The sequence below is a fragment of the Arvicanthis niloticus genome, chromosome X (genome assembly GCF_011762505.2).
Source record: "Arvicanthis niloticus isolate mArvNil1 chromosome X, mArvNil1.pat.X, whole genome shotgun sequence".
NCBI classification, from domain to species: Eukaryota; Metazoa; Chordata; class Mammalia; order Rodentia; family Muridae; genus Arvicanthis; species Arvicanthis niloticus.
In genome coordinates this window covers 126125933-126149779 of record NC_047679.1, presented here as the reverse complement: position 1 = coordinate 126149779, position 23847 = coordinate 126125933, and the positions used below count along the sequence as shown (strand labels likewise).

General features: G+C 41.1%; 1 protein-coding gene across 5 annotated transcripts in view; it reads right to left on the bottom strand.

Moving 5' to 3' along the window:
- Mamld1 (mastermind like domain containing 1) overlaps positions 1–23847 on the bottom strand; it is a 112873-nt gene that overhangs the window by 43998 nt on the left and 45028 nt on the right. For all 5 annotated transcript variants that reach the window (XM_076918854.1, XM_034485770.2, XM_076918856.1 and 2 more), the window contains exon 2: positions 15145–15303. In XM_076918854.1, coding sequence (XP_076774969.1) covers positions 15145–15240 — 96 coding nt within the window. In that variant the 5' untranslated portion in view covers positions 15241–15303. The remainder of the gene's footprint in view (positions 1–15144; positions 15304–23847) is intronic.

Genomic DNA, 23847 nt, shown 5'->3' with positions numbered 1-23847 from the left:
CAGTGAGGTTTTGCCCTTTCCATGTGCACTCTCTGAACCCACTTTATCACGTGAGAAATGATAAGAAAGAATTCTTAGGTCCTCTTGCTGCCTTCTTGACTGGAATATGTAGACTATATGATACATATAGGGTGTCAAAGGGTTGTGACATTCCTAAGGCAGATCTTGAAGGGTCCTGGAAATTCAGTATCTTCCCATAACAATGACTACCCTTCAGGAAGCAGGCAGGGTTTGACTTGCATTGCTTATCCAGTGGGTCAAGGCCAGATGAAGGGTCTCCCCCCAGTGAGCACCTAGTTGCCTCTCAGTCTCCTGTCTCCATTCGTCCTAACAGCAGAGCACTGCAGCATCTTCCTAGGCTTTGCTGAGATGCTCACGGTTCAAGGAAGGGAAGTAGACCTGTTGCCAAATTCATTTGAGGACTAAGTACTGCAGGTTGAGCAGGAATGGGTGTGTAGAAGAAGTAGCCTATCCAGTCTTTCATGTCAAGTTTCCTATCCAGGGGCCTGGTTGAGATTCAGAAGCCCTGGTGCTCTCAAGATGTTCAGGAAGCAGTTCAGTGAATGTTTGGCCCACAGCAAATAAAGTAAATAAATAGTAAATAGCAGCTGAGTAAACCAATGGACAGATGAACCTAAGTGACTTGGCACATAGTGAACTTGGCAATACCTCTAGCCATGTATGGAGCAGCCCACAAACAAGTCCCTCAAATTCCAAACTGATACTTGGTCTCTTCAATCATATGTCAAAGAATCCAAAGATAGGCTAAAACTGAAATTTTCTAAAATGAATCAATAGGTGTTTATATAATGTAGATCTTGAAAACCATCCTCTTGCAAGGAACCAAGGTTAGTAACAGCTGAGCCCTATATGCTATTTGAGGATGGCATGAGCTACACAACAGTTTTAGCAATAGTGAAGTCTATACACAGGCAAGCAGGCAGGAAGACAGTGGGATGAAATGGAGGGGAGATAGGAATGTAAGTCTGGAATTTTGGCTGGGTGGGACTCTGAAATTCACTGGCAGGGCTTGTAGAACTTTTCTTTAACTGTTGGTCTGCCATAAAGCTGTCGTGAATAAGGTGGCAAGAGATTGGGAAAGTAGGCATCATTGTTGTATTCCAGTGGTCACATAAGTGAGAATGTGTCAAGGGCCATCTTGTACTGCATGGATATATATTTTAAGTCAATAGCCAGGCAGTTGTTGGTGCTCACCACAGTGAACACTGAGGCAATAGATAGCTAATGAGGAGGCAATCTCCCCTTGGCTGCCTTCAGGCATATCTCCTCAGTACTCCCCAACTAGGCTGCTGTTTTGGTAGAGGGGCAGCCATAGGCTCTTCTGAGATGTTGCTTTTCAATAACTTCCCTTTGTTAGAGGATATACAACTTTGTATTTGTGACTCAGTGGTAAAAGCTTTTAACAGCCTGGCATGCCTTGGCTGAACTGTAAGCAAACCAAGGACATCAAAAAAAAAAAAAAAAAAAAAAAAAAAAAAAAAAAAAAAAGCTGTATTTCCTGGGGAGGACCATGCTTCCGTCTTATAGTTTCTGCTTTCACTGAACATTGGGTAAGTTGAGGTATGAATATCTATGATTTTATGTATGTCTAGGTGCACATGTGTGCATATCAGGATTGGGCTTACAGGAAGGGAGAAATTAGAGCAAATACCTAGATCAATTCAGAGGCACAGGTAAATAGCCATGTATATACTATCTATTTCTATATTTGAGCATGTATCATTTGCATGTTGGTTTTGAAAAAAAAAAATTGTCCCCATAAATTGAGGCTGAAGGTTCTATAGGACAAACAAGATTGTCAACTTTCCCAGACTTGCAAGACAAGCAGCTCTAGAGAATCATGGGTGGTTTGGATAGGCAAGAGCCCCTGGGTGCTAATTGAATTACAAGAAAGGTCCTAGTCTCTGTTGCTAGGTGGTCTGAAACAAGAATCTTGACCTAAAGATAGGAATTCGTTAATGCCCTTGCCTTGCCTGAATCGACAGAGACTGTATGCTCAGCACCAGATGCAAACATAGGCTCCTACTCCCAACCTTGAGGACAGGGCATTTTCCTGCTTGGAGATGAGGGATAGATGATTAGGCAGATGATCTCAGAGTAACAGTGTCTGGCCTTCATACAGAGTCCAGGTCAACACAGCAGGGAGATGCTGATATACACTGATTCCATATGTGGTTTCCGAAAAAGCCCTCTCTAGTTGCTGTGGGGCCTCCAATCTACATCACAGGACTCCGTTGAATATTATGAATTGTGTGGAGTCTTCTGACTGTTGAGTCTTTTGCTACTGGGCATATGTGACTGGGGTGTACCCAGGTTGCATAGCTAAGAAACCAAGAAAATGTCCCTTTTGCTCCAATACTTCAAAGAGGCATCAAAACATGGAAGACATAAAATGCTGAGGTAAAGGAGGCTCTAACACGTACCTGGGCAGTACTTACAAATGACAGAAGGCCCTTCATCTGTAAAGTGACAGGCCTAGTGGAAGACACCCTCAGGCAGTAATTCTTAGACATCATGCAAGCCAGTACAGTTCACACAAACCATAGGCTGATAAGTTGTCAAATTCCATCATTGTGCTCAAATGGCTGTCTGCTGCTCTGGGCTATGACAGACTCTGTCTCCAGATTCCCACACCTCCTCCCGGGAAATCACTCATAGCCCCACCAAGCAAACTAGCCCTACCTTTATACCATAAAACCCCTTCTGAGGCTTCCCATTTGGCTGATGTGTGTATGTAGTATGGGTGGGATTGGACCTCTTCCTTTCCCCTAGTCTGCTCAGGCCTTCTCATGAGTACCATTTTGTTGGCCTGGTCTCCTGATGCAGGGTCCTTCAGGCAATCATGGATACCTTATTACTACTGGCAATATGATTGGAAGTGAGCTAGGTGAGGAATCCTCTGGGCTGAGACTTAGTGGTCTCAAGGTTTTAAGGAGTTTCATAGTGCATTTCAGAAACTCAGCGCTTATCAGAGTCAGACTGAAACAGTATAGATCAAACTGAGAGCCACTATAGAAGCATCAAATGCCAGGTTACCTTTAATTAAAGTAGTTGTGAGGAAACAATGGACCATACAGGGTAGCTCTAAGACTCTGGTTGTGACTGGTGAACATGGAAGCACCAGCTCTTCTTAAGCCATGATCTAGCAGTCCTCTCTGTGTTGGATCCCCTAGTATTTATTAAATTATATTGCTTTTGCACTAGGGCCCCTTGAGTTCTATCTCCTCCAGGCTTAAAAGGATGATCCCAACACCAGGGACTCTTCCTCAGAGAATTCATATAACTTGAGCAGCAAGTGTTCATCTTTTTGTCTCTCTAGGCTTAACTATTTTCAATATTTCATAGAAATTCAGCTATACAAAATGCAGCCTTTTGTATATGGCTTCTGCTCCTGAGCATGTGTTCTAGGTCTGTCCATTTTGTGGCATGCATCAATACTTCTCATTTGTTCATGGGTGAATAATATGGCATTGGATGAATAGAGTAAACTTTTTCTGACTATTCACTGAATGGTGGATATTTGAGTTGTTTCTATCTTTTGGGGTATTTTAATTTTTCCTTATCTTTGAGAATTTCATATATGTATGCAATGAAATATGATCATATCTACCTTCCATTTCCACCTCCAAATCCCTCCATACCCCCTATAATGAGTTTTTCTCCTAACTTCATGTCTTTAGTGTTGCTTATATGCACATGGTTGTGGGGCCATCCTCAGGATCATGAGAAACCTGGTGGCCACATTCTCCAGAAAGAAGGATTCTCCCTTCCTAGCAACTACCCACTGCCAAAAGCTACTCAATATGGGGCAGGACCAGGAGATCATATACTTGTCTAAACTGGAATTGGCTGCCTTGATCTTGTATAGAGCCCTCAGCTGCTGTAAGTTCATGGTGTGATAGCCATGTCATATAGAGAAGACAGCATTTCACACTATTCTTGCCTAACTTCATGTGTATTTTGAGTAATGCTGCTGGGAACATTTCAGTACATACATTATTGTAAATCTACTTTTGGTTTGGGTGGAAGTGGAATGACTGGTTCATAGAATAATCCTGTGCTTAGCTTTCTGATATCCCCCAAACTGCTGTTTCACAATCTAGATACTCTTAGAAATATCTAGCGATGCAGCTATATAGAAAAGCTGCACGGGAGAGCTTTGTCAACTTCCAGATTATCCAACAGAAACCTCTGTAGCTTCTCAGTGATGGTATTCATAAATACTAGGCAAGCACGCTGAACTATACTGGCTGACTTTTGTAACTTCTTGAGAGAAACACCTATCTGTTCTAGCTCCCTAACTCTAGCACTATCTGTGGTCCCTGCAAGGACCAGAGGCAAATACAAGCAGTGCATTCCCTATCTTGAGGCCAAACAAAGGCATCCAGAGGTTCCTGTAATCTGTGATAATTTCTAGCAAAGGCAGAAGGCCAAGGGAAATTCAGCAACCACAAGACTGGCTCCGTGCTTTCTCAAGACTCGGGATCCTTTCTGACCTACAACTGTAACTTAGGAAACGTTTGGCAAAACCCTATACTCTTATGGCAGTGTTTGAGGGAACTCATGTGTTATTATGATTTTTATTGGATGAGATATGACATTCTCATCCCAGATAGAATGAGCTATCTAGCCTGAACTGTATTTCCCTCAAGACAGGAAGCCCCTATGAAAGCCTTCTCCTCAAGAAGTTAGTTGTGCTCCATCAGGTACATCTCCATCTTCCAAGCCCTATGGCACAGCTAGGTCAGGAACCTAGCACAAAGGCAAGTTCACCATGTAGTCCTTATCTACTTAGCCACCTGGGAAACTCCTCTAGAACTGTCTCTGGGGAAAATCCAGCCAGAAGAAGCAATTGGTGTATCAGATTCTGGTGTGGTAGTACACATATGTAATCTTAGTAGAAACAAGAGTGTCACAAATTAGATGCTTGTTTGGGCCAGAAGATAGTGAGACCCTGTCTCACAAAACATACTAAAAGCAAAACAAAAATAACTAACACGTCAGAGACAGAGCAAGGAGAGGAGAGGAGAGGAGAGGTAGAGGTAGAGGTAGAGGTAGGGGTAGGGGTAGAGGTAGAGGAGAGAAGAGAAGGAGGAGGAGAAAAAAGAGGGGGTGGATAAAAAACAGGCAGATACTGGCTATGGTGACTCTAGATAGCAAAGCTTTTTGGGAGATTTAGGAATCTGTGTTACTTGCAAATAAGCACTCAAACAATAGACAGAACCTATACCAATTCTTAAGCTGCTGGACTTTTTAAAGGCCTTTATAACCAAGTCTTGGCCTTCATTAAGGTCTCAGCCTCTGTCAGTGGTCAGTGTGCTTTCTTATTCATGATTATTGGCTTCCAAAAGCAATATTAGCATATAGACAGGGCTCTGCTTAGAATATAACTTTTGCACATGGGTAAACAGAGTCTCATAGAGGCCAAGTGACTTAATAAAGTCATGAAGTTAGTGAGTGGCAGAGGAGCCTCTGCCATTCAAGACTCTGTATAGTCCAGTATCAGAATGTCAAGAACTTAGTCATCCATAGTGTGTGGATACCTCTGCACTAAGTCAGCCTTCCTCAGTTGAACTCAGAGTTTATTATGGGGCCTGAGGGAATGACAGGTCACTTCAGCTTTTCACACCAAGAGAATAAAAACCTGTTGTTTAGTGTGAATTATTGTTTTTCGATTTCCCTATAGGGACTATTATAATTTCCCAGGGCTTTCTAAATTGCACATCATCAGATAGCAATGGCCTCAGAGAAGGAAGTACCTTCTTTAAGTTGTACATGAAGGGAATTTGGCTCATAGGAATTTGCTGAAGTTCTTGGGCCCAACCACTTGATTCCAAAGCCCATTATGTAGCCTCAGGGGCCTTGAGGGCTTAGGTGTGTATCTGTTTAAACTGTCAGATACTCTTTGAATACTAAAGCTTTGCAGGAAAATGTATGGTCTTGTGAAAGAGACTTCTGGATATTAAATTTCAATGGTAGAATTCAGCAATATGATATGCTAAGAGGTCTGGAGAGAGGCCAGACCCACAGTACATTTTGCTACCTATAAAATGGGAGACAGGGGCTACTACACAACTTTCTTTTAAGGATTCTATAAACTTAGAAATGCAATGTTAGCACAGCACTGTGTAGATGCCAAATAAATATTATCTCTCTTTCTACTCTTGAAAATTCAAACCCACACTGGGTGGTCCTAAAATAGCTGTGAACATGGGTTACTCAGCAACATTTGCCAGTCAAGGCAGATCTTCCCTTAGTCGTTGGCTGTGCTCCTGGACAGCTGTGTGCAAGGCTAACTTTTGTAAACCAAATCATAATAAAATGCAGCAGGAATTTGCCATTGAAAGAAAATCCTCAGTGTACCCTTTTATGAAAACTTCTTCATTTAAATGTATTTTAAAAGAGTGTACATTTGAGGATATTAGTCAGTCTTGGAATGAATTCTATTTCTGTTTTGACCAGAAACATATTGTTTCATAGCCCCAAAGGACACAGTAAACAAGATTAGGTTATATGAAAATAATAAATTTAGAATGTGTATTTATTTTACTATATGTGTAATAACTATGGTTATATAATTGAAATATGTGCTCCCTTCTTGTGTGTGTGTATGTGTATATGTGTGTGTGTGTGTGTGTGTGTGTATGTGTGTGTGTGTGTGTGTGTGTGTGAGAGAGAGAGAGAGAGAGAGAGAGAGAGAGAGAATATTTACATAGGGTCTCACTTTTTAGCTTTAGATAGCCTGGAACTCACTATTTATCCCATGCTAACACTGAACTTATGGTCATCCTCCTGCCTCAGCCTCCTTCCTAAGTGCTGACAGGTCTAAGCCACCATGCTTGACTCCTGAATGTCTTAGAAATATAAACACCAATTCTTTGGGAAAATTAAGCTAAGTTATTGGGGGAAACACAGGAGATTTGTGTTTATCTATATACTGCCAATAATGTCATTTCATGTCAGCTGTAAGGGCAGAGCAGCATAAGTTCTTTACATGTCATATGGTCATTAAAAAGAGGGTGAAGAGTACTTAGCTACTGGACGCTTGGCTGTGTAAAGTCATATATTCTGAAAGCAAGGGATGGGTACTGGTGTTCTGGGAATAACTACCTGTAGATATTTTACATAGGCCAAGTTAATTGTTCTCAATTTTAAAAGGCTTAACTTGAGGGAGGAAGAAAGTCAAGAATTGTTTAGTTTTTTTTTGAGGGTCATATGGGCAACTGTAACACTAGAGAACATCCTCACCTGCAGCTTATTCCAGAAAAAGAGGCATCTAAAGAAAGTGCACTGGTTTCCCTATACACCACAAAATTAAAGGCTTCCAACAGTATAAGGCAGGGATGATGTGGGGTCCATAATGGACACTCCCACCAGAATGAGTACAAGTTGGGGGAAAAAAACAGAGTGAGGGAGCTGGAGTTCTAGTAGGTAGATCACAAGTCACATTAGTAATAAGAACAAGATCAGAAGTATTCAGAAGATTAAAAATATGGTGGTTTGACAGATTGTTAAAGAGGGTTACCTTCTCATTTAAGTGAAGGTCAGATGCAGGAAGCAGGCTGCAATAGTAGGGCACAGTACTCTAGGCAGGAGGTCAATAGGCTGGAAGGCCCTGGGGGAAAGACGCTTGGCCTGTTTCAGGGACTAAGACTCGTTAGTGGGCCTGGTGCACAGTGAGCTGAGAAGTATCCATGAGCTCTCAAGGGGCCTCACAGGCCATGGGAAGGGGCTTGGGTTCTGTTTTTTTCCAGTGGGAAGCCATTGTGGGGAAAGGTGAAGTAGAGGAAAGATTGGCTCAATGTTTGTGAAAGCTCTCTCTGGATGCTCATGGGAGGTGAAATGAATGTCATGGGAAGGAAAAGGAACATGGGGCTGAGATCAACTAGGACAAGGGGGTGGGGAAAGAGGGACACTTGGCCAGGCATGAGGCCCTGTGATTTTTACCTCAAGTGGGTACTGAGGTTAGTACTTACTTATTAAGGAAAACAATGGCCTCTAGAAAAAATGAACCACATGCCCAGTGACATGAATCATACTTTAGAAACGTCTGGAAGGGCCCATATAGTGACTAGCTGAAACTTTTCAAGTCACGTTTTCCTTGTGACTGCAACTGTGTGGGAAACTCTATACTAACAGCTAGGCAGGGTGGTGGGCCAACAGGACTTTATTTACCAAGACAGCCTGTGGGCTACTTGTAGTCCCAGTGCACAGCTCACTGAGCCCTGATCTGGGGCATGAGTTGAACTCTTTCCCCTGGGAAATACCTTATTTCCAAAGCTCCTTGCTCATGCATCAGAACACCATGTGGTGCAGGCCTACTGTTCAGGAAGGAATGTGACTGCAACCTTCTGGGAGCAGAAGAGCTGCATGATTTCAATCACAATGAAAGTCGAGTGACCATTTCTGAACTATGCAATTTATGTAGCAGGCCCAAATGCTGGACTTCACCAGCAACACTAATGACACTCATTGCACAACTGTTGGCAACTACTTTGGCTCCAGTGAAAGGAGGGAACAACATCCCCTCCTGGATTCCCTTGGGCCTTGCTCTCTCAGCCTTTGTATACAGTTGGACAATTTTCATTTTGTACAAAGCATCTCTCTCTGTCCTTCAAGAGTCTCATATGGCTTAACTGTCACCTCATCTCAATGGCTCTGAGCAACCTGGAGGGTGCTATGCTGGCTATGCATTTTTTAAAAAACCTGTACAGCATGCCTCTGAGGACTAGACTTGTTTCCTCCTCATCTCTATAGATGAGCTATAGAAAAGTTTCAGTCAGGTAACACTGTAGTTTGGAATAATCCTCTGTGGAAAATGGTATTCTACAAGTTATCTGTCTTGTTCTTCTCTCATTCTCAGTTGGAAGGCCTCAAGACAAGCATGTTTCAGAAACTGATAAGGGCAGTAATTGGTCCAATGTTGTTGGTGTGCACCTACTATGTACAAGGTGATGTACAAGTGATAGTGCTGTGCACCTACTATGTACAAGGTGCTTAGCAGCAGTTGCAGGTGCAGAAAATCAAGATGTCTCAGGCAGAGGGTAGGAAAGGAACAAATAGCTTTGGGAAGACAAGGAATGGGGAACCAGTTACGCTTGGGGAGTTAGGAGGCCATGGAGACTGCGGCAACGGAAGGAAGCAGACAAAGGCAAGCCTGTACTGAGGGGCAAAGAATTAAAAGGATGGCAAGTAATGACAGAGCTGTTGAGCCTTGGCTTGGGCTTGTATGCCTGTGGTGAAGTCCCTTGGCCTGTGGCTCATACCCACCTAGAGGTTGAAATCTTAGGGATGGCCATCTGTGAGAAAGAAGGGGAATATGAGAGACAAAGCAGAGGCAGACAGGCAGGCAGAATGGGAAGGATAGGAGGTACTGTTTATTATTCCATATTCATTACACAAACAGAATACTGTGGCTTGGACTTGAGAGTCATGCACTCTAAGAAGACTAGAACACAGTACCTCAGGGGCAGCTTCTGACCCACATCTTTGCCTAAACTGACCCCTATCAAGTTCTCCAGCTGAGGGTATTTAGTGAAAGCAAGAGGCCTATGCTTGCACAGGCTTGCCTGGATTTGGGGGTGCCATAGGCACACATTCCCCAACGTATGGGCCCAGGGCTACACATTCCCTACAAATGTGGCTCTGAGCATCGTTGGGCTCTTCTTTGGACCATGCTCTGGAGGAGCACAACTGTTTCGCCCCTTGTGCCTGGAGTGCTTCTACTTCCAGACACCTGTTAACTTGGGCCTAATATCATGGAATCTGCAGCCGGGGGTAGGAATCTGGACAAGGCCATTGTATGCTCCCATCAGTTCAGAGGTAGGCAGCAAGGTTCCACATGCCTGTGAAGCCAGCTGCAAATGGAGTTTCATACCCAGCATCTTCCCCTTCTAACAGGCTGATTTGCGGGTCACTGATTTGCTCAGCTGGGTTACCCAGTCAGGAATCAAATGCCAAGCCCAGTGGTGTCCTTCAAACTGAGAGTAGCTCAGCCCTTGCAGAAAAGAGCAGTCTGCAGGCAAAGCCTGTGCCTGGCTTCCCTCCCTGGTTGGGTGTTAGTAGCAGGAAAGGGCCCTTGCTGCAGAAGGAGGAGAAGGAGGGGGGCAGGCAAAGGGAGTGAACAGCTGCGTGCTCCATGGGGAGGATCCCCAAAATAGAAAGGCACATACGCACTGCAGGCCTTGACCCAGAATGCTCAGAGTTGCACTATAAATCCAGCTCTTCTCTGTGCAATGGGGCTGCCAATGAGACTATAGCCATCCTTAGGGGTCCTCTGTATTCCAAACTGAGCTCCAAGGACATATTGTCCCTTCCCTTTATGACAGAGAAAAATAATTGTGAGCCAATGCTAATCTCTGTTTGCTAAAGAGGTGCCAAGACCAGTCATAGCCTGTGTACTTTAGGACAAGTTTGCATTTCTGTCTTACTCAGAGATCCTGATGTAGGCAGAGAGCACCTATTAAGGCCACTTGACCATTGTGGAAACTGAGGGCCTGAAGCTCAAGTTAAGAAGTCAGTAAGTGGTGACTCTCAGGCATGGCCTGGGTCATAGTGCAGCTCACATATGTAGGATCCTCTCTCTTGGGGCCACACTTGTACCTGTAGCAGGCCTATAGCCTACTTAAAGTAGAAAATATTGGCAAAGACATCAACCCTTGAACCTTGTGATTTCAGAGTCACTTCAATTCCTATCTCCCTGCCTCCCCGTGGAACTCTAAAACAGCTTGTTTTTCTGCTGGGATGAACAGTAGACTGTGCTGGACAGAGTGCTAAATGGAACCACCACAATAAAATAAAAATGCTATCCACTCTTCACCTGTTTATGCCACTGGAATAAAAGCATCAGGACACCTGACATTCTGTTTTGTCCAGTGCTCTGTTCTGAGAGCCCAGGGCTGAATGTGATGGGCAGGGGACCCTTTGGTTATTGGAGCCTCTAATCCAGGCATAAGAAGCAGTGAATTGGGCGGACCACCAGATTCAGTCCTCTTGGTTTCCGGCTTGCTCTTAGTGAAGGAAGACTAAAGTCTTGGATTCCAGAATCTAGCCTAGAGCTGTGCATATACAAGGGGCCATGGGATTGTGGTATGATGCCCAACATAGACAGGCCCTTATAAATCATATTCATACTCTCAGAATTCAAGAGGAAGGGAACTTGTTCAAATTTATACCACTAATCACAGCTTTGATGTTCTGAGATCTTTTTCCTGATTTCAGTACTCTTTCTTTAAAGAAAATAATAGAGCTCCAAGGTTGGTGGGCACAGACCCTGACCTGGATTACATGCCACAGAGGAGGTGGAAAGCACTCCTACTGGCATTTTAAAGGAAATAGGTCACATGGAACTGGGGGCAATATTATTTAAGTGATTCAAACATCCACATACTCTTTATGGGGTGGGGGTATGTGTTCTCTTTCCAGAACTCCATTCCCCACTTTTAATTAAAGGTGAGGAGACAGACTGGGGTTGGTTTGGGTCATTCTGTAGGGGCAGAGCACACTATCCTTAGGACTATTCACTGGGAACTGCTGATAAAACTCTCCACCCTCTCACTAGCCATTCTCTACAAGGTACTATGTTCCTCTGGTCTTATTATTTTGTCCATAAAGAAAGTGATAAGAATATCCTCTCTTTGAGCCAAAGAGCAGTTGGCAAGCTTATAACATGTATGGGGCATGCCAACTCATTGTAACCTATAGAAAAACCCTACCACAATCCCAAGGCCCATGAACACAGCTGATGAACAGAGGGTACATACTCTGTTCTTCTCTCAACTTTTCCATTTAGTGACCATAACCTACCCATTTCTAGAATACTTACAAGAGTTAATGCTCTTTCTTTTGGCAGTAATGGGGACTGAATCTGGAGCCTTGTATATGCTAGGTAAGCACTGTGTCCACTGAGCTATATCCCCAAGGCCAACTCCTCCATTTTCCCAGAAACTGCAGTAGAAATGGAATCGTTATAGACAGAGTCAGAGATGACATATGATTTGAACACTGAGTCCTTGTTCCATGAAGGCTCTAGAGCAATCAATGCCTTTGAGCTCTTCGATCACCCCAGTGGATCAGTAAATGAAGTCCAGTCTGAACTTCAAAGGAAAGGACATGATGTTCCACATGCTGACCCCACACATTAACCTTGGATAGACAGCCAACTGTTGCCAAAAGAAAATTTGTCTTGTGCCACAGCGGTCATTAAGTAATCATGGTATTAGATGAACAGCAATGCTGAAAAGGAATGTAAAGAGACAGAGGTCTCTTTACAAGTTACTTTGTAATGTGCATTCAGCATTTTGTGTTTCCAAACAAGCTTTCAGTCTAAGAGGCAGCAGAGTTTGGTGCTCTGAAATCTGCCTGTTATTAGGTCTATGACTTTGGTCAAGATGCTTAACATATCTGAGCCTCAGTTTCGTTGTGGTAATGACTTCTTAGGGTCTGACTTTCCAAAAGCTTCACAAAGTGCTAACATCTAGTGAATGCTGAAATCAACCTGGCTATTCTTGTCCTTGGTTCATCTGAATTTTATTTTCTAGAGGGCACTGGATAAACATTGGTAGCTATTTAGGAGCAGGTGTAAGACTAGAACCCCAGGTTCCTGGGCTGTGGTCTTAGGTTGAAAATATGTGTCACTTCAAATTCAAATCTTTTTTTCAAGGGAGCTCTCAGTTGTTTACATAAAAATTCCACAGCAATTAAAAGGTTCTCTTCTAGTGGCACACACATCTAATCCCAGCACTCAGGAGACTGAGGCAGGAGGATAACAAGTTTCAGACCAGTCTGGGCTACAGAGGGAGGTCCTGACTCTACAGGGACAAATCTCTTCTCTCAGACTGATAGTATTTTATTTCATGATCTTAATATGATACAGATTTTTCTGTTAGCTTGGTTTTCAATCTACTGAAAAAGAAACTAGTTAAGGTTACTTCCTAGAGCAGATGCCTCCTGTGTTGAGGAGGCATTTCAGATGCAGTCAGGTGGCACAAACACTGTGCTTCCAGACTCAAGCCATTTCTTGGGGTCAGGAAGGCAGTATTAACCAGGGATGTCATTAAACCTCAGAAAGAGAGCCAACAATAGGAACATCTAAAATCCAGCAAAGCCATACCCTGAAAATGCAAGGCCAGTTACTGCTAAGGACAGCCTTCTGCCATGAATGTTGGAATCCCTGCAGCAACTTCCTTAGACAGTAGGTTTTTGTTGAACACTCCGGATATGTTGGTATTAATCTGTCAGTGTCTGACTCTTACTTCTCTTGAACCCTGCTGTTCAGATCCAAAGCAGCTACAGCCAAGTTGGAGACTAACATTAGGTACCTTACTGAGGCTATAGGGATTGACTGGCCACCACAACCCAGCTGCTCTCACGCCACGCCAAGAGCTTCTCTGGATGCTTACAGATAGGAGCAGTGGTGCTTATCAGCCACTGAAGAGTGGGCACTCTCAATGCTATCCCTTTTGGAGACCATGTTTTCCTTCTAAAAGGATGGATGCAGTTTTAGCTGTGAAGAAGGCTCGTCTGAAGGAGCTGCTTTCAAAAACTCAGGTATATTTTTGGACCCCTTCAACTGGGGCAAACTGTTGGTCTTCTAGGTCAGCTTGGTATTTCAAAAATAGCCAGGTCACTCTGAGCCAAGGGTAGAGAATGAGCTGTGCCATGGAGGAGGAGGAAGAGAAGGAGGAGGAAGAGGAGGAGGAGGAGGAGGAGGAGGAGGAGAAGGAGGAGGAGGAGGAGAAGGAGGAGAAGGAGGAGGAAAAAGAGCTGATTTTGATCAAGTGCAAGGTGTGACTCTAAAGCAATGAATGTGCATTTTTGCAAGGCTTATAAAGGGTACTAGATGTCATTTGCCATAAGATCCCAAGCCAGAAAATGGCATGAGCCATGATAGCTGAACCATAGTGAGACTTATTCTAAGGACCTACTCCAAGGACAGGGATCCCTAGATGGCATACACAATGACCTACAAAGATGGAAATGAAACATTATTTACCAGACACACTATTTTTACGAGAGTGTCCGAACAGTGAAGAAGGAGTACAGAAGCCTCCTCTTTCCTGTCCCTATAGCCCACCCACATTTATGCCCAAGTGGATTGGAAAAAGGAAGAATTTAAAATCAAGCCTAAACTGATTGTGGACTCTGGAGACATCCTAGATGTTAATGATCAAAGGGAAGTCTGAAATATAAAGGGTTGTTACAAGGGAGATTGTCTTTGGGAAATGCCTGGCTGGAAATTTGGAAAACAAGTCATACTGGCCAACCAATTGATCTGTCTCTGCCCAACCCACCTGATTGCCCATCTCTGTGAATGTTGTGGTATTCTATACACCAAAGCTTTTAAAGAATATGTGCTCCACTTAATAGCAAATCCTCAATACATTGGTGACAATGAAGAAGAAAAAAAAAAGAGAAACATGATTGAATCACTCACACCTGTACACATAACAGCATTCCTAAGATGAACAAAACACACTGCCCTGGGAACTAGGGAAGACCTGTCTCCCAGTCATGTGAACTGACATTACCTCAGAGCTCGGGGCTCCCAGCTCCATGAGCAGGAAGGAAATAAATCCATGGCTCTATAGGAAACATTTCCCCTCTGTTCTATTACATTCAGAGATTAGGCAAGCCACTCCCCTGTGGGCTAATACCCAGAGATAACAGCCATTGTGTTTGCTGCAGTTCCTGCTAACCTAATCTTAAGAGACTGGTGATGTTGCAGGCCCCAACTATCAGACTCAAGCATACTATCATGCTTGCCCTTAGAATTAGCACTGGAATCCCTAAACCTGAGTTCCAGACACTTGGATGCTGGCTGAATTCCTAGAGAGGAAAGCACAGATGTATTAAATGACTTTAAGAAAAAAATACCAGGGCCAGAATTAAATAGGAACTTTTTAATGCCCAGTTTCTTACTGTTTTGTTTGTTTGTTTGTTGTTGTTTTGTTTTCTAGGAACCCACAGGGACTGAGGCAGTTCATCTTCTTTATTCAATTTCCTTGTATTTTCAGTTGGTCTCCAACACCAAATTTGCACAAAGAATTTCAACAACATATCTCATATTCAAATTTAAGGTTAGATGCATTCAACACCCCCTCCCCCCATAGCCCATTTTCTGACCGATTCCTGGATCTTTCTGGGCTCCTGACGATTTCCCACCATGTTGAAATGGGGAAGCATGTTCTCCATTGCAAGCCGACTTTTCCAGTCATCCATCGTTTGAACTGCAATTTTATTCTTGACTCTCCAAGGTGTTTCCCAAACGACCTAGACACAGGGCTTAAGGAGACAAAAAGTACACTGTCTTTCAGATATGAAGATGAGACCATTGACCCCACGATTCACAGGCTTTCAATTCTGAAGGCAGAATTATGTGGAATCTGCCTCGTTCATCTTCCTGTCCCACCATACCAACCTTATAGTCAACCCCACCCCATTGATGAGGAATACTTCCATGAGCCAGTTTGTCCAGGATAAAATGGCCATCCACGTCTATGAAACAAACTGTACTGGAAAACATGAGAGAGGCCTGATGAGTCTAAAATGGCACTGGACATACAGATGGGCAAAGTGAGTACTAGGTCTAGCTTTGTTTTTGTGTAGGACTCAGGGAGGCCTCTCCTATGTTCCGAGATAGTTCTCTTTAATGAAAAATATGGCGACAGAATCAAAATGATGGCTTGAAGCCTCTTCAACTCAACTATAACCAACCCTAAGAGCATGTGATAACTCTGGCCTGAACGATACTCAGTCAAGTGAACAGAGCAACAGTTCCAATTGTGACTGACACCAGAAAGAAGGAATGGATTCTGAAAGGAGATCCAGAAACCCTGGTGCAGTGGTTGAGAGGACAGAAAATGAGCTACTCCAGCACATCATCCATGCTGAATGAACATACATGTAAACCCAGGGAAAGCAGTTTTCTGTTTTCCAGAAGCTACACATAAAGTAAGAACTATGTTAAGGTATTTAAATATGGGGTTTGCTTTACTCACTGTAACGTCCCTTGCCTGTACAGTACCAGGCATATTGGGAAAGTCATAAAGCACTTTCCCCCAATTTCCTACTGAGTGAAAACAAGATTTTTGTCATGTTATATAAAGCAAGCATTAGAGGATCCTGTAAGGTAGAGAGAATATAAATTGTCTAGGGACCTTGGGAATCTGATGAGTAACACTGATGAGTTCTCTGGGATTTCTTTTCTTCAAATACTCTACTAGATTTGGAGCCAAAGAAATAAGCAACTTCAAATGCCAATGGGCACAAATGAAAGTGCCCCAACAAAGGTTTTCTTTTTCTGGTCATAGGATCAGGAAAGAGACTTTTGAGACTGAGAACCTGAAGACAAAACTATTCTAATCCAGCTAACCACCAGTAAAGCCATTTTAGTCCCATCCTATTACACCAGCAAAGCCCAAGCAGGGAGCCCACTGTGTTCCTACTTGGAAGTAATGAGCCACTTCTCTCAACCCCACTGGAGTGATAGCAGCAGATGCCTCGTGAGGACTTGGATGTTTCATGCTTGCCTAGTAGTAATGTGGGGCTCAACCTCCTTTACATCAAAGAAGCTATCTAGGAAACTTGGACTTTTATATTGCTGGGTAAAAGAAAGATGCTAACCTCTTTTCCTACCAACCCAATCAAAACAGAAGATTTTGATAAGACCCAGTTTTAAATATTAAAAGTACCCTATTTTAGCAAAGGCACTTGGCCCAAGATCAAAAGCTCTAAAATGAAGTAAAAAAAATATGAATAGATGTGTCACCAAGATGATACAGATGTTGCAATTACCTGACTAGAATTTTAAAACAGCAATTATTTAAATGCTTTCCCCAAGAGATAAAATAATGCTTTTAACAAAGACAAACAAACAAGCAAGCAAACAAACAAACAAACAAGAGACAATCTCAGAAAATTGTAATATTAGAACCAGAAACCACAGCAACTTTAGAAAGTTTAGTGAATGGGACCAAAAGAAGAATGGGAAGAAGAGTTGACTCCTCAGACCCTTATGGCACAACTTCTGTAATGTGAAGACAAAGACTGGGAAAGCATGACAGAAAAATGACACAACTACCTATAGGAGATAACTAACTTCAATGATGGCAAATAATTTGCTCAGAAGCCACAGAAGTCACCAGAATAATCTACCAATTCTCAAATGTGGGAGAGAAGCTTCAGCACAAAATCTTAGTGAAAATGTTTCAGACGTAGAAGGAGAATCCTTGTATTCTTAGATGAAGGGAAAACAAGGAAATTAATCAACAACATACCTTTACTAAGATAATAATTTAAAAAAGTTCTCCAAACAGAAAACAATCTAAGAAGGAATGCTGGTATTAGCAAGGAAGAAAGAACAATGTAAAGAGAAAAACAATATGGATAAATAGATTTTCCTTCATATGTAAATTTCTTAAATAAGTTGATGGTTGAATTAACAATTATAATATTGTCTAATATAGTTCTAAACATGTAGGAAAGAAATATTTAACACAATTTACATTATAAACAGGAGTAAAAATGTAGAAGGAAATGCAAGGTTTTTCTACTTCATTAAAAGTAGTAAAATGTTGACAATGGTTGTACATTTTAAATTACAAACACATGCACGCATGCACACGACACATAGTAGTATGGAGGACAACCACAACAAATAGTATGAGATACTATACTTGAATCAAGTATTATTCTAAACAAATCATTCATGTAATCCATAGAAAGAGGGAAAAAAATTGAAACAAACCTCATGGGGAATAGAAATAAAACATATAAGCGGGTAGGAATAAACACTAATATCAGCAAGTATGTTTAACATAAACAATGACTTAAGATTTTGGCAAATAATATAAAAAAACCTAGTAATGTAGTATTTCAAGATGCTTGCTCAAATATAATAATTTAAGGAGATGTAAAGTGAAGTGAAAGAAAACGTGCATTATGGACATCCAGTTCTCTCAGATCATTTCTTGAAATTGCTTTTATTCACTGTATATTTCTGCTATCTTAGTCATAAAATCATGGAAATGTGGCTGCATGAGCTTGTACCTGGGTCTTCAACTCTATCTCACTGAGCTCTGTGTTTGCTTTTGTGTCCACCAGTAGTAGCTGTTTTCATCACCACAGCTCTGTAGATTGATTCATTTGAAATCAGTTGATTAATTTGAAATCAGGCATGGTGATACCTCCCACAGTTGTTATTGGTGTTCAGGTTTGCTTTGGTTACCCTGGGTCTTTTGTGCCTCTACATAAAATTTTGGACTGTTTCTGTCTGTGAATTAATGGTATTGGAATTTAATTTGAGATGATTGCATTGAATCAATAGATTGCTCTTGACGAGATGCTCTTTTCACAATATTAATGCTTCTAGCCTGTGAGCCTGGGTATTTTTCCATTTTCTAGTGTCTCTTTAACGTCTTAAGATTTCCATTATAAAAGTCTTTAATTTTTTTTTAGTTAGGTTTGTTTACAAATATCTTGGGTGGCTATTGTGAATGAGATTGTTCTCCTTACCAATTCAGTCTGTTTGTCATTAGTATATAGGACGGTTGCTTATTTTTGTGTGTCAATTTTGTATCTCAACACTTTGCCCAAATTAATTATCTCTAAGAGTCTTCTGGAATCTTAGAGTCTCTTGTATGTAGTATGTAGAATCATCATTTGAAAATAGGGATATCTTGATTTCTTTCCATATTTGTAGCCCTTTAATTTCCTTCTCTTGTCACAATGTAGCTATAACTTCAAGTACCATATTAATAGAGGGAGAGAGTATGGACTCCCTTGTCTTATTCCTGATCTTAGTGGGAACGTTTTGGTTGCTTTCCTCCATTGAGTATGACGCTGGCTATATGCTTGTTGTATATAGCCTTTATTATATTAAGGAATGCTTCCTCAGTCTCTAGCCTCTCCATGCCTTTGGGTTTACACAATGTTGGTTTTTGTCAAAGAATGTTTCTATGTCCGTTGAGATGATTGTGTGATTTCTGCCTTTCGTTTGTTTATATGATTAATTATACTATTGGTATATGTATGATAAACCATCCCTGAATTAATAGAATAAAGCCAACTTAGTCATGATTAACGATCTTCTAATGTGATATTGAATTCAATTTGCCAGTATTTTACTGAGAATTTTCTCATCTGTATCCATCAGGAAGAAGATCAGCCTGTAATTGTATGTATGCATGCATGTATGTATGTATGTATGTATGTATCTATGTATGCAATGACTCCATATGGCTTGCAGATCATCAGGATAATACTGGTTTTGTAAAAGAAAAAGGAAGCCTTTCTTTTTCTGCATTTAGGGAGTATTTGATTAGTTCTTTACAATTCTGGTAGAATTTTGCTATGAATCCATCTGGTTCAGGACTAGTTTTTTATTTGGGAGACTTTTTATTACTGCTTCAATATCATCACTGTTTATAGATGTTTGAATTATTTATTTCATTTTGGTATGTCACAGGGCATCGTTATCAATCCCCTCATACCAGGCTCAGGGAATACCATGGTAGAAACAGAAATAAAATAATACTTAGAGGATAGGGGAAGGTGATATGAAATCCATCTTCTAGACACAATATGACTATCAAACCCTTGAACTCATAGCAGCTACTGTTACCTGTACAAGATCAACCCAGGCCAAATTCTGGCATAGATAAGGTAGGTAATCTCTAAACCCATGACACACTGAGGAGTTATTGGCAGTAGATAGTTGTTGGGGGAGAAGGAATCACTGTTTTATGAGAAAGTGGCTAGTGACATACTATCTATGCTCAAGTGGATGACACTACACCCATAGGCAGCACTAATCAGATTATGTAGGTTAAGAAGAAGATATGAAGTTTGAAGGGAGATATATTGGGAGGATATTGGGGTGGTGGAATGGATATGATTATATTTATTGCATACATGCCTTAAACTTTAAGTAATTAAAAATTATTATAAAAGTTAATTATGTAAACATGAATTTAAGTGAGATCAAGTAACAAAAAAGACATCTTTCAAACAGCAGAGCTGAAAAACGTAGGAAGTACAAATGAACTAAAAGAATGATCTACAAAAATGTAAAGTATTGAACTAATACATGGCATTTTCTATGACTATAATGGAATCAAATGAGAAAACAATAGAAAAAAATAAAAATTTTCAAAACACTTAGAAACAAAAGTACTAGCTTAAAATTGTGTCAGAATTCTGAAGAAAAGAATTTAACTATGTTGAAGTTAATGAAAATGAAGGCACAATTTATCAAACTTGTGGAACACAAGTAAAGCTGTTCCAAGAGGAGGCATAACACTAAATGCTTCCATTAAAAGTAAGGGGATACATTAAGTTCTGAAAAAGAACATAGAAACTCAAATTTATGTAGAAGGAAATAGTAAAAACTTTAAAATAAGTATGCTGAAAACAAAAACAAGAGATAAGGTTAATGAGAAAAGATAGGTTTGGCAAAGTTACCAAAATTGTTGAAACTGAAGACTAAAAATTACAACGAGTGAAAGAAGAATTATTACTATTATTACTACACAGTCTGCAAATGAGAAAATACTATATTACATATTAAATTTGGATATGAAACCTGTCTTTTTAAAAAAAAAAAAAAAAAAAGGAGCAATTTTCCTAAGGTACAAATGGCCAAATTGCCCAATATTAAAAACTCTATCATTTTAATTCTAAAACAAGGAACCATAATTGTTAAAACGCTGGAAGTGAAATGTTGAATGGTAGAGAGCTTTTCGAGCACACGGGAGGCCCTGGGTTCACTCCTCGAACCCTACCCTTAACCCTGCCCCCAGTGCAGATAAAGGAAGATTTTAGGCTCAGATAGTCTCAAATGATGAATGATCTTTTTGCTGTGATATTTTTATTAAAAATACTTGCATCCATGTCTGTCAGGAAGATCAGCCTGTAAGTTTCTTTTCTATGTGGTATTGAAATAGAGTTAGTATCAACTCTATGTGAGCATGACTGCTTTCAGGGAATACTTGCTAGGTTGTTGGATTATCTTGATACCAAAGACACAGACTGTACAAACAGAAAATTGCAGAGCAATATACATAGAACAATTCTAAAAAACCAGTTTAACCAATTATAAAAGGAAATACACATCACAAGCTAACTTGCTTTTCGGTGGGCAAATAATGCTGGGGTGTTATCTACTATAGTAGCAGGTAAAGATTAAAAACACCCACCATATTTTGAATGCTCTGGATAGCATTGCATGTGCATGAGTTTTCTGCCTTTACAAAACATTTAGTGACAATGCCACATGCTGGGAAGGATGTGGAGGAACGTCACTCATCCATGGTTAGGGAACATTTAAAATGGTACACCTACTCTGGAAGCTGGGCAGCTTCTTAAGAAAGAACATATAAATACCAGCACCTGTATTCCTGGATAGTTATCAAGATACATGAAAATGGAAGTCTGTAACAAAGTTGATATATATATTGGTGAGGTATCATTTTCTTGATTTTGACATTGTATGGCTGCTATAGAACATGTAACTTTGAGGGAGACTGTGTGAGGGTAAAGGAGGCTTCTCTCTACTGTTTACATCGACTCTAATTAGTTTCAAATAAGAAGCTGACTATTACTTAAAAAGAGTTCAGCCTCCAGATCCAGGACTCATTGATTCCTCATGTTGCCTCTGAGAAATCTCTTCCAGAGCATTCTTGCTTCAAGCAGTTTATAGATGTCTGTATCTCCCTTCCCATTTAAAACAAATCAACAATCATTTCCTCTTCAGCCTTTCCTGGGTGTATTAGGAACCAAACCTGAGGCTTTAACTGGGATATCGATCACATACTAAGGTCAAAATGGTATATATTATACACAGTGCATGTAAATGCGGAAGAGTGAAAGAGCCTTCCATTAGTGCAGATGCAGCCATGAAACTTGAGCAACAGAAGCTCAGCACTTTCAGTCTGTAGGGGACCGAGATTTGATTATTTCACGTCTAGCAACACAAAACCAAAAGACACCATACAAGCTACCCATTCATTGAAGCTAAAGAAAAAAATTGTAAAGACAAAATATCAAAACCAGAAAAATCTCCAAAGGCTTTCAAAAGACACGATTCTGTTGATTTCATGTTCTTGAAATCCAACAGAAAGCGGACAAGTTTGGGTGGGGTAATAACTAGAGCTTTCTGAACAAAGACTTGAATCTGTGTCCTGAAGCAGTGGTCTACACCTTCACCCTCACAATTATCCTGCTTGGGTACTGGCAGGGCCAGGACTGAGGCGAAAGAGAGGGAAGAGCCATATAGCTGACTGCATGTAGACTAGAAGACCAAGACTACTATTCTCCAGACTTTCAACATGGACAGTAGAAAGCAATACAGAGCTGCAGATAGGAAGAAAATGCTTCCCAAGAAACAGACGACCTATCTATTGTCAAAAGCTCCAGTCCATCCTGTGCTCCAGGACAGTGGTTGGCTGTTACTAATTATTCTCTGAACTAACAATTTAGGGCACAGATTGAAGAAGATATCTTTCTTAGTCAAGAGAACTAAACCTGGGAGCTACAGGAAGAACTCGCTGTTTAGGGGTTCCTTCTTGTTCCCTTTGCCTTGATAGGAAGTTATTTGTCTGATACTTCGGTCCTTTTCCAGAGAGGAGCCACATCTCTGATGTGTCCTTAGCCCTAGATCAGTGTTACTCAACTTTTCTAACGCTGCCTTTAAACACAGGTCCTCATGTTGTGGTGATGCCCAATCATAAAATTATTTTGTTGCTACTTCATAACTGTAATTTTGCCACTGTTATGAATTATAATATAAAGGTCTGTGTTTTCAGATGGCCTAAGGCAACCCCTATGGAAGGGTTGCTCACCCTCTGAGAAGTTGTGACCCACAGGTTGAGAACTGCTGTGGAAGACTGTTCATGCCTAGAGTAGGGTCTCAGGAACTACTTGCTGAACCGATCTGCAAGGTGCACTCAAGCTTAGATGACAAGCTTCCCTAGAACCTTCCTCAGAAGTTTAGTTACTTGGTCAAGAGCTTCCGTGATTGTTCTACTGGAGTTCCGGCGAGCTTAGCAATGCATAATGTTACTCAACATTTGCGCCCATTTGAATAGGCTGTTTTGACACTATGCCAGAGCTGCAAAGCATATAATTACAGTTTTGTGCTAATAAACATGTTAATATTGGAAAATGTCACTTTTAACTTTGCAAAGTTTAATTTATAAACTACAAGTGGGCCTGGGGATGTAGCTTGGTAGAGTACCCGCCTAGTGTGCACAAAGCCCTATGTGGGATTTAATCCCCAGTGTTGCATGAGACACCTATGGTATCACATGCTGGAAATCCTGGTATTTAGGAGATGGAGGGAAGATGATCAGAAGTTTAAGTCCATCCTTGACTACATTGCTAGCTTGAGGCCAGCCTAGTTCTTATGTAACCTTGTCTAAAAAAAAAAAAAAAAAATCTAAAGCTGATGCTAGGAAACTGGAAAGCTCCCAGGCTGCTGCTGGATGCGGAAAGGAAAACAGCCATACTGAGAATGGGAGAGTAGCCACAGAATGCAGAAACTCCACTCAAGACTCCAAAGTTTGGGATCCAGACATTCCTAGAGGTACTATGCATAATAGCCCCAAATGTCCACTGAAGTGCGTGGCTAGACCAAATGTAGAAAGAGTATCTACCTAGGACAGAATTACTCAGTATTAGACAAGAATGGATTAACAAGAGCTACATAGGTGTCCCTCAGAAGCATTGCCAAGGAAGGGACCATATGGTGTGTGTGTGTGAATCTTGTAAATCTATTTCTGTTTGTTTTGGTTTTTTCTTTCTTTCTTTCTTTCTTTCTTTCTTTCTTTC